The 12,301-nt window shown below is 38.1% G+C and overlaps 1 protein-coding gene across 1 annotated transcript in view; it reads left to right on the top strand.

Moving 5' to 3' along the window:
• Positions 1 to 10,985, top strand: part of LOC128570998 (putative ankyrin repeat domain-containing protein 20A5) — a 29,025-nt gene extending 18,040 nt beyond the window's left edge. The window contains exon 8 of the mRNA XM_053570702.1: positions 10,817 to 10,985. Coding sequence (XP_053426677.1) covers positions 10,817 to 10,985 — 169 coding nt within the window. The remainder of the gene's footprint in view (positions 1 to 10,816) is intronic.
• Positions 10,986 to 12,301: the final 1,316 nt, after the last annotated feature.

Raw genomic sequence — 12,301 nt, 5'->3', positions numbered from 1 at the left:
AGCCAGACCGTCTGTGTCATCTCAGCCCTAGCCTGACTAACTCCATCTTATTCTCGCTTTGTGTGCTGTCAATCTGATTTATAAGCCACACAGTAGAAAACAACCAATATCCAAAAAAGTAGGACTTAATGAACATGTACTGGAAAATGCAACATTAGAATATTACAACCTATGGGGCAGCACCCATAGCTCAGTGGGTAGGATGCCAGCCACATACACCAAGGCTGGCCGGTTGGATCCCACCCAGGCCAGCCAAAATGACAGTGACAACTGCAACAACAACAACAATAATAGTCGGACATTGTGATGGGAACTTGTAGTCCCAACTACTTGGGAGGCTGAGACAAGAGAATCACTTAAGCCCAAGAGTCTGAGGTTGCTGTGAGCTGTGACACCATGGCACTCTACCCAGGGTGACTTAGTGAGACTCTGTCTCAAAAAAAATAAATAAATAATAAAACAATTACAACCTATGAAAAATACAGATGGTATTTTATGTGGGATTCTATGACAGTTTCAATAATAAATTTTAGGAGCAATGTATTCCATTGTATTCCTGTTTCTCTGAGCATTTAAAAATTTTGTCTCAGTAAAGCATCATAATAACCTAGTTAAAGATGGTCATAAAATCCTTATTTTTAGAAAAAAAATTGATCCTTAAAGAAGCAGTTTTGGCACGAACAATTAGCTATTTGTTGTAGAGGTAGAACTTATTCTGAGTTCAGGAAGTTTTCCATTTTTTCAAGCTAATTCTAATTAATGTAATGAGCTGTACTTCCCTCAATTCATGAGTACTTCACCTTGCTTTTTTTCTTTATTCTTTAGAAGCTGTATAAAAAATTCATAGAGCTTACAAATTTGATCTGTATGGGATAACATTCTGATGTCAGCTCTTATGTTTTCTGAAATAGTCTAATAATTTAATATATGTGGTAAATATATTTCATATCAGTATTAAAACTATAATTCTATTTATTCTTTATACATAGCATTCAACAGAAAATTTTGGAATACAAGGCAAAAATTAAACCTATAACTCCTGCACAAGGTAAGACTTCTGATAGTGAATTACTCTGGGTTGACCTATTATAGTAAGAGTAGTAAGTTCTGAACACAAAGGAGCAGTTACCAAAAAAATTGTAAATTTTATGTATTTTTTTCTTCATTTGTTCCTTCCAGGCCTACAGTTCAGAATTGTTTATTAAGTCAGTTGCAGATAACTTAGAATCCAATATAATATTGTCCGAAAACAATTCATTTAATTAGTTATGGCCTCTAAAATCTTATATGAGATTTTTGTATAAATGAGAAAATAGATGTGCAAGTTGGAATGTTCAAAATGTCCTCTATCATCACACTGTAATGAGTTGAACTTGTTAATAAAATAAATCCTCCATTTACTTTTTGTAATAAGGGATTTACATTCATTTAAAGAATATTAATTACTGTTTACCCTCAAAAAATGTGTGGTTTGTAGTCAAACATTTACATACAACAATTTTGGGGGGAGACAGGATCTTCCTCTGTTGGCCAGGGATGCATCAACCATAGCTCACTGCAACTTCAGACTCCTGGGCTCCAGTAGTCCTCCTGCCTCAGCCTCCTGAGTAGCTGGGAATACAGACATATACTACCATGCCCAGCTAATTTTTAAAATTTTTATAGAGTTGGAGTCTTGTTTTCTTGTTCAGGTTGGTCTCAAACTCCTGGTTTCAAGCAATCCCCCCATCCTTTCAAAGTGCTAGGATTATCCACCTATGTATAATGTTTGGCTCCCTACAAACTATTAATAGCCTATTGTTGACTGAAAACCTTAGTGAATGAAACAATCAATTACCACATATTTTTGTGTGTGTTATCTACCTGATTCTCACAATAAAGAAAGAATCTTGTATTCTTACAATAAAGATAGAGGAAGGAATTCATTCAGAAGAAAGAAAGAATTGAAAAGTATATTTACTGTTCATTAAGTGGAAGTGGATCATTGTAGAGGACTTCCACCTCCTGGTCTTCACAGGGGCTGAGGAGGAGGGAGGGGAGAGATTGGTTTTGCTGTCTGCAGGTGGCAGAGGTGAAAGAAAATCTGCACGTAAGTGGATGCTGCAGGCAACACCCCTGTTGTTTAAAGGCTAACTGTATTACATAGTGCTATCTGTCTCTAAAGACATACTATCTTTAAACCTGGGAACTCAACAATAAACAATACCTCTGTGGTACCATAAATAGGCATAAAACTACGAAACATATCCAGTGTGGGCTAACACCAATAAGTGAATATTTCTTAATGGTATCTTCTGAGTAGGCGAGTCAGAAGGGCAATCCCTGTTGAGAAGCACAAGTTATATATTCTTATACCAACAAGACCTTATTATTATTGACTTCATTAACCAAAAATTGTAATTGAATAAGATATATTTACTTGGTTAGAATAAGGTGTGTTCTTCTGTGTGCTAGGTAACTATCATGGTAACCATAATTGTGTTAGAAGAAGATACTCTGTTACCATTCGCTAGAGGTTTTACCTCATAAATATTCCAAATGCCCAACTCTGAGTAAACAAAGTATAATAAAAGTACAAAAATATTTCATAGTAACAAAAGTGCTATTAGGCTACCTCAATGTGACATAAATGCATTATACAATCTGAAATATAATGTTGTGTATCTTTCTGAAAGAACTTCTGTATCAGGTTTCTCAAGTTGTAGAAAAAAAAGATGGAGTGGACTGGGCTCAGTAGCTCATGCCTGTAATCCTAGCACTCTGGGAGCCTGAGGCAGGCAGAATGAGTGAGCTCAGAAGTTCAAGACCAGCCTGAGCAAAAGCAAGACCCCATATCTACTAAAAATAGGAAAACTAGCTGGGTGTTGTAGTGGGTGCTTATAGTCCCAGCTATTCAGGAGGCTGAGGTAATAGGGGGAATGGAGAAAGGGAAGGGGGGAGGTGGGGAGAAGGAGGGGGCTTGGTGGGATTACACCTGCGGTGCATCTTACAAGGGTATATGTGAAACTTAGTAAATGTAGAATGTAAATGTCTTAATACAATAACTAAGAAAATGCCAGGAAGGCTATGTTAACCAGTGTGATGAAAATGTGTGAAATGGTCTATAAAACCAGTATATGGTGCCCCATGATTGCATTAATGTACACAGCTATGATTTAATAAAAAAAAAAAATTAAAAAAAGGGATGGATTGAACCCAAGCATTTGAGGTTGCTGTGAGCTACAACACCATGGCACTCTACCCATGGTAACAGAGTGAGACACTGTCTCAAAGAAAACAGATGGAATAGACAGTTTGGGCCTGTAAGGTGCTCCAAATAGATCATTTCCTATTTAATTCCTGAGGTTGATGAACAGAATTGTTAAGGAAATAATCTTTATTCCTTTGCCCATTTAACAAATAACTATTAAGTGTCTTTTATTTAGTTATTTTAACAAATAACTATTAAGTGTCTTTTACTAAGCATTTTGCTAGTGTTATAGAAGACAAACATTTAAAAAAATACTATCAGAAGCTAGTTGAAGTTTTTTGTGTTGTTGTTGTTTGTTTCTTTCTTTCGAGACACAGTCTCCCTAAGTCACCTTGGGTAGAGTTCCATAGCATCACAGCTCACAGCAACCTCCAATTCTTGTACTTAAGCGATTCTCTTGCCTCAGCCTCCCAAGTAGCTGGGACTACAGGCACCCACGACAATGCCCGGCTATTTCTTTGTTGCAGGTGTCATTGTGTAGCTGCGTTTGAACCCACCAGCGTCTGTGTATATGGCTGGCACCATAACCACTATGCTGTAGTGCCAAGTCAAGAACTAGTTATTATCATTATCATTTTAATTATTTGCTACTATCTTCAGTGTTTACTGTGTGTGAGCACATGCTTATATCATTCCTTATGTATTTATTATGTTGTGTATATGCCAGCCACCTTAAGTCCATGCAAAGAAATTAAAGCTTTAAGGGAATGAATAGGATATAAGGTAAGCAGGTAGAGTGAACAGCAGTCTTCCAGTGAAAGAGGCAAAATAATGATGCTTGTAGAAGGAATATCTAACCAGATTACATATTTGTCAGAAGGAAGAGCAAGTGTAAAATCTGATGTTCATAAATGGCCTTGCAGGATTTCTCAAAGGTTCAGTTATGCTGGGAATGAGGTGAATACCTGGCTCACACATGCTCATGAAAACCTTTTTAGTAGTATAGAAATGAGTAGGTCTTATTCTGTAGGTCATGGGCATTTTTTTAAAAATCATTGCTGTGTACATTAATGCCATTATGGGGTACAATGTGCTGGTTTTATATACCATTTGAAGTATTTTCTTTTTTTTTTCTTTTCTTTTTTTTTTTTTTATTGTTGGGGATTCATTGAGGGTACAATAAGCCAGGTTACACTGATTGCAATTGTTAGGTAAAGTCCCTCTTGCAATCATGTCTTGCCCCCATAAAGTGTGACACACACCAAGGCCCCACCCCCTCCCTCCTTCCCCTCTTTCTGTTTCCCCTCCCATAACCATAATTGTCATTAATTGTCCTCATATCAAAATTGAGTACATAGGATTCATGCTTCTCCATTCTTGTGATACTTTACTAAGAATAATGTTTTCCACGTCCATCCAGGTTAATACAAAGGATGTAAAGTCTCCATTTTTTTTAATGGCTGAATAGTATTCCATGGTATACATATACCACAGCTTGTTAATCCATTCCTGGGTTGGTAGGCATTTAGGCTGTTTCCACATTTTGGCGATTGTAAATTGAGCTGCAATAAACAGTCTAGTACAAGTGTCCTTATGATAAAAGGAATTTTTTCCTTCTGGGTAGAAGCCCAGTAATGGGATTGCAGGATCAAATGGGAGGTCTAGCTTGAGTGCTTTGAGGTTTCTCCATACTTCCTTCCAGAACGGTTGTACTAGTTTGCAGTCCCACCAGCAGTGTAAAAGTGTTCCCTTCTCTCCACATCCACGCCAGCATCTGCAGTTTTGAGATTTTGTGATGTGGGCCATTCTCACTGGGGTTAGATGATATCTCAGGGTTGTTTTGATTTGCATTTCTCTAATATATAGAGATGATGAACATTTTCTCGTGTGTTTGTTAGCCATTCGTCTGTCATCTTTAGAGAAAGTTCTATTCATGTCTCTTGCCCATTGATATATGGGATTGTTGGCTTTTTTCATGTAGATTAATTTGAGTTCTCTATAGATCCTAGTTATCAAGCTTTTGTCTGATTGAAAATACGCAAATATCCTTTCCCATTGTGTAGGTTGTCTCTTTGCTTTGGTTATTGTCCATTTGAAATATTTTCATCAAACTAGTTAACATAGCCTTCAGCTCATTTTCTTAATTGTGTTAAGACATTTATATTCTACACTTAGTAAATTTAACATGTACCCTTGTAAAATGCACCGTAGTTGTGTTCCCACCAATTACCCTCCCTCCATCCATGCTGAAGATGACCTAACCAATGGTGGCTACAACCACAGAAAACAGAGTTGTTTTTTTCTGGGGGGGGGGTCAGTGCACATCCTCAGCATCCCCCTTGTTGTCCCTCTTTCTGCTGTGCTGTTGCTGGTGTTTTGTTCATGTCTCCTTTTGTGGTTGCCTAATTAGCAGTAACTCCAAACATTGTGTTCCTGTAAGGTGATGTCTCATGGTTGGAAGGCCTGCTTTTCTTCATGTTTCAGTTAAATGGAGAGAAAACTCACATGCTCGCAGGGGACATCCTGTTAGATTTTGTTGGCTGGGGTACATCATATGCTCATCCCTAAACCAGTCACTGGGAAAGCAGATTAGCTTAGAATAATTATTTCTGGTTTTGGAGCTGGGGAAGGGTTTTGGGTTGATAAATATCCAAATAGGATTGTGTTTCTCTAGCAAGAGGGAACATGGAATGGCTATTAGGTATGGAGCCAGTAAAGTTTGCTGTAGGGATTCATTGGTGAGTTTTGAGCAAAGAAGTCACAGGTCAGATTTGAGTATTAGAGAGCTCTGTTTATGGGTAAAGCAGGGACTTGCAAAGTTTTTATTCAAAGGGCCACACAGTAAATATTTTAGCTCAGCTGGTTATCTCTGTCACATCTACTCAACCCTGTCATGGTTCTGTGAAAGCAGTCATCAATAATATGTAAGCAAATAGATATGAATTTATTCCAATAAATGTTACTTATAAAGGCATGCCAGGATGAATTTTTATATGTTGTCTGTAGTTTTCTGAGGCCTCGTGTAGGGGATAGGAGGAAGGTAACCACATGAAGCGATTAGGAGACAAAGGAAGCTTTTTTGGTAGTCAAAGCCACAGTTACCTTGGCACCAATTCTTGCTCTCAATCTATTATGAGGTTTTATCCATCTATGGTAAAATATAGAAAAATAGGGAGCTTAGTTTTTTTTTTTATTTTAAGTGTTGGTCTTTTTCTTGGCATTATGACTTTTTTATTTGTTTCTCTTAAAGTATTTTTTTCATTTATGAAATAACAATGATAGTTGGTAGTTTGTTTTCCCTATGAGAATGATGCATTGAGAGCACATGCTAAACTAGGAATTATCAATGTATTTTAATGTATTAATATTTAACCCTGCAGCATTAGTAGAAATATGCAGAAGAAGAAATATAGTCAACATGATTTAGTGATTATTGAATGTGAAACTCTTAGGGGGCAGAGAGATATCTCAGATAATCCATAGATTTCCATGCTGTACACAAATCTATTCAAGGGAATTTTTGAATAAAACATCCATGGTATCACCAGAGATCCAGACATCTAGATACAAGATGGTCATCAAACTCTGGAAAGTCTCATAGCATATGCTACATCTCTGAAACACATGATAATCAACTTGGCCAAAGTTAAAATGAAGGAGAAAATTCTACAGGCATCTAGGTGTAATCTGTAACTGACCTGCAAAGGAAAAGCCATCAGACTAACAACTTACTTATCAGCAGAAATCTTATGAACCAGAGGGATGGAGTCTTCTCTTTAATCTTTTTAAACAGAACAACTACCAGCCTGGAATCTGGTATCTTGAAAAACTAGGTTTCATATTTGATGTAGAAATTAAGCTTTTCCGGACAAGCATGGGGGGAATTTGTTACGGCCAGACCTGCCTTGCAGAAAGTAGTCAAAACTGCATTATACATGAATCAGCACAATTGATAGCCACCAATGTAAAATCACCCAGAAAAGTAAAGCTCACAACTCTTATAGAACAATAGCACAAAAGGGAAAAAAGGTACAAGGTATTACCCAACACCATGAACAGAAGAGCATCCTACATATCAATTGTATCTCTTAATGGTTTAAATGCACCACTCACAAGGTGTAGTCTGACTGAATGGATAAGGAAACACAATCCAAGTATTTATTTTCTCCAGGAAACATATTGGAGCCACTGAGGATGCATACAGATACAATGCGAAAGTGTGGTAAAAAGTATTCCACACAAATTGAAACCAAAAGAGAGCAGGCATAGCCATTCTCATATCAGATAAAACGGATTTTAAATTAGCAAACGTAAAGAAAGCCAAAGAGGGTTATTTTAAAATGGTAAAAGGAGAAGTTCAACAAGAAATTACAACAATCCTGAATACAGTAGAACCTCAGCGACTTGAACAGAACACCCAAGGGACTGTAAAAAACTGGTCAACTGGTCAAGAACTAGACCTACTGTACTGACACGTACATGTGGTGCATGTCCAGTCTATGAAAATTAAGTCAACTTAAGGAGGGTCAATGTAGGGAGTTGGTCGACCCTGATGGTTCTACTGTATGTATGCACCTCAAATAGCAGCTTCCAGATAAATAAAGCAGACCTGCCATTGGATACTGCAATTCCTCTACTAGGAGTGTATCCAAAACACCAAAGTAATTTTGCAAGTTACTTTGCAGAAAAGATATTTGCACCTGATTATTCATTGCAGATCAATTTATAAAAGCCAAGTCATGGAAGAAGCCCAAGTGTCCATCGACCCATGAATGGATTAATAAACTGTGGTATATGTATGTCATGGAATATTATGCAGCCTTAAAAAAGATGAAGCCTCTACCTCTTTTGTGTTTATATGGAGGGATCTGGAACATATTCTCCTGAGTAAAATGTCTCAAGAATGGAGGAAAAAGTATCCAGTGTACTCAGTACTTCTATGAAACCTACTTATATTTACTCACACTTTCTTTTAGATGGATAAAGGACTTAAATTTAAGGCATGAAACAATAAAAATTCTCAAAGAAAGCATAGGAAAAACACTGGAAGATATTGGCCTGGGGAAAGACTTCGTGAAGAAGACTGCCATGGCAATTGCAACAACAACAAAAATAAACAAATGGGACTTCATTAAACTGAAAAGCTTCTGTACAGCTAAGGAGACAACAACCAAAGCAAAGAGACAACGTACACAATGGGAAAGGATATTTGCATATTTTGAATCAGACAAAAACTTGATAACTAGGATCTATAGAGAACTCAAATTAATCCACATGAAAAAAGCCAACAATCCCATATATCAATGGGCAAGAGGCATGAATAGAAACTTCTCTAAAGATGACAGATGAATGGCTAACAAACATGTGAAAAAATGTTCATCATCCATATATATTAGAGAAATTAAAATAAAAACCACCCTGAGATACCATCTAAGCCCAGTGATAATGGCCCACATCACAAAATCTCAAAACTGCAGATGCTGGCGTGGATGTGGAGAGGAGGGAACACTTTTACACTGCTGGTGGGACTGCAAGCTAGTACAACCTTTCTGGAAGGAAGTATGGAGAAACCTCAAAGCACTCAAGCTAGACCTCCCATTTGATCCTGTAATCCCCTTCTGGGCATCTACCCAGAAGGAAAAAAAATCCTTTTATCATAAGGACACTTGTACTAGACTGTTTATTGCAGCTCAATTTACAATCGCCAAAATGTTGAAACAGCCTAAATGCCCACCAACCCAGGAATGGATTAACAAGCTGTGGTAAATGTATACCATGGAATACTATTCAGCTATTAAAAAAAATGGAGACTTTACATCCTTCGAATTAACCTGGATGGAAGGGGAAGGCATTATTCTTAGTAAAGCATCAGAAGAATGGAGAAGCATGAATCCTATGTACTCAATTTTGATATGAGGACAATTAATGACAAAGTTATGGGGTGGGGGAGGAAAAGCAGAAAGAGGAAAGGAGGAAGGGGGGTGGGACCTTGGTGTGTGCCACACTTTCTGGGGGAAGACACTATGTCAAGAGGGACTTTACCTAACAAATGCAATCAGTGTAACCTGGCTTATTGTACCTCCAAAGCATCCCCAACAATAAAAAAGAAAGAAAATGTTTTGACTTCAATTTAGCTAAAATTGTACACTGCATTTAAAAAGCTGTTTTATAACACAGTAAAACTGTGTTATAGTAAGTGAAGTCTGTCTTTGTCTTAATTAGCTTTTAACCAGTGTATTTCAATATTAATATGAAGTCAATACAGAATTAGTGGTATGGTATGGTATGTTGTGAACAAAAGAGATAGGGCTATTTTTAAAAGGAATTCTCAAGTAACCAGAAACTACATTTATCTGGAATATACCATCCCCATGGGTTCCAGAGAGCAGGAAGATTACTGTGGCAGGATTGTGTTTACTGGGGACTTTAACACCTAACTGTCAGAGATAGACAGATCATAAAAGCAGAGTATAAATAAATGCAGACTGTAAATCAAATGGGCCTAACAGACATTTTCAGAACATTCTACCTCAAAACTATTGAATAAGAGATTCTTCTCTGCAGCGCATGAGATATTCTCTGAGATTGATCACGCCTTAGGCTACAAAAAGGCCTCAAGAAGTTAAAAAAAATGAAATCATACTATGCATCTTCTCAGACCACAGTGGAATGAAACTAGAAGTGAATCACTAGAGAAATACTCAAACCTTTGCAAAGTCACAGAAATTAAACAACCTGCTGCTGAATGATTATTGAGTCAAAAATAAAATTAGGATGGAAATCAAGAAATAATTTGAAAAACAGGGAAACATAGGTCATTCCCTGTAGCCACTGCCAGCTGCCCCTGTACCTGCTGCTTGGACACCGTCTTGGGTGGCATCTCTGATGGGTGGGAGCGAGGCACTGATGACCACGTGGAACAGCAGCACCCTGGCTTGACCATGGGGCTGTCCCGTGGCACCTGGATGCTCTGAACATTTCCATTTTGATCTGAGGATGCACACAGTGGGATTCTAAAAACACAAGGTTTTACTCCCAGGGACATTCGGGACCAAAAAATGAATAAGGTTTCTTCTTCTGAAGGGAATAATGCCTTCTATGTTGGGATTTTGGGGAAACCCCAAAAGTAGCGAAAAGCTTCTTCTTCTGTCACTCCATTTTATGCAGTCAAATGTCATGACAGCAGAGTCATTGTGAAGATCCTCACTTCCATGGGGACCGGATCTGACTGTGCTAGCATGACTGAAATACAATTGGTGCAGAGTGTCATGTACCTCTAGAGAGGATTATCTATGCAAATCCCTGTAAACAAGTGTCTACAATTAAGTGTGCTGCCAATAATGGAGTCCAGATTATGACTTTGGATAGCACAGTCAAGCTGATGAAAGTTGCCAAAACACAACCAAAGCCAAAGTTGGCTTTGCTGGTTGCCATTGATGGTTCCAAGGCAGCCTGTTGACTCTGTTAAATTTGGTGCCATGCTCAAAACCAGAAGATTTCTTGTGGAATAAGAAAAAGCACTAAATATTAATGTTATCAGCATTATCTTCCATGTAGGAAATGGCTGTAATGATCCTGAGCCCTTCATGCAGGTGGTCTCTGGTGTCTGCTATGTCTTTAACATAGGAGCCGAGGTTGGTTTCAGCACGTACTGCTTCGTATTGGTGGTGGTTTGCCTGAATGTGAGGATGTGAAGCTGAAATTGGAAGAGATCATCAGTGTAATCAGCCCAGTGTTGGACAAGTGTTTTGCATCAGACCCTGGAGTGAAAATCGTAGCTGAGCCAGGCAGATAGTATGTTGCATCACCTTTCATGCTTGCAGTTAATATTGTTGCCCAAAAAGTCATGTTGAAGGAACAGATAGGCTCTGATGATGATGATGATGAGTGCAGTGAATAAGTCTGTCTGTGTTATGTGAAGACGGGGTGTAGGGGTCATTTGGTAACATCCTAATGATTATGTGCATGTAAAGCCTCTTCTGCATAAGAGTCCTAAATCAGATGAGAAGTAGTATTCATCCATCTACTTCTGGGGATGAGTATGTGATAGCCTTGATAAGATTGTTGAGTGCTGTGACCTGCCTGAAATGCATGTGTGTTTCTGGATGCTCCTTGAAATCCTGGCTACTTACACTGTAGCTGCTGCTTCTACTCGACTGTCTACTATGTGATGTCAGGACTGATATGGCAACTGAACAAATCCAGAACCCTGACGTCCTACCTGAAGTAGAAGAGAGGGATGTCAGCATTCTGCCTGTGTCTTGTACTTGGGAAAGTGAAATGAAAGGTCACCCAGCAGTGTGTCCTTCAGCCATTAATAATGTGTAGACATCATTCTATAGCTGTTAACTGTGAGTTTAGCTGGCATTAGGGATTTTGGGGTACACTTAACTGAATCACTGCTAGTTTTGAAATGTTTTTGTAAAAGTAGGGTTGGCACAGATGAAGCAATTCAGAGGATTAGGATATGGGGTTACCTTTATCTGTGTTCCTATAGAAAAAATTTAAATATTTTTTTATATGGACTTTTGTTCACATTTCAGGCATGCTATGAAAGAGTGCCCTTCAGCTGCTGAGCCAGCATTTAAATAGAGCTTGTACAATAGCAGAATGCACCAAAAGCTTGGTGTTGTGATCTTCTTTAAAAATAAATTGTGAAATAAGGAAAAAACAAGGGGACACAAGCTTTTATAATCTATGGGACTCAGCCATAGCATTCTTTGGTGGGAAATCAATAACCTTCAATGCCTAAATCAAAAAGACAGAATGATCACAATTTAATAGCCTGACCTTTAAACTGGGCATAAGGACGGAATAAGAAGTTTTTAGGTCAATAAAGAGGAGGTTACCAGGTATTGCCTTTACTATTCAACATAGTTCTGTTTTTAGCCAATACAATCAGGCAAGAGAAGGAAATAAAGGACATCCCAATGGGAGCAGAGGAGGTCCAAGTCTCCCTCTTTGCTGACGATATGATCTTTTACTTAGAGCACCTCAAAGACTCAACCACAAGACTCCTGAAAGTGATCCAAAAATACAGTAATGTCTCAGGATATAAAACCAATGTCCACAAGTCAGTAGCCTTTATGTATGCCAGTAACAGCCAAGGTG

Source organism: Nycticebus coucang, chromosome 18 (assembly GCF_027406575.1).
Source record: "Nycticebus coucang isolate mNycCou1 chromosome 18, mNycCou1.pri, whole genome shotgun sequence".
Classification (NCBI taxonomy): Eukaryota; Metazoa; Chordata; class Mammalia; order Primates; family Lorisidae; genus Nycticebus; species Nycticebus coucang.
The sequence above is the reverse complement of the archived record's forward strand: the minus strand, read 5'-3'. Positions and strand labels throughout refer to the sequence as shown.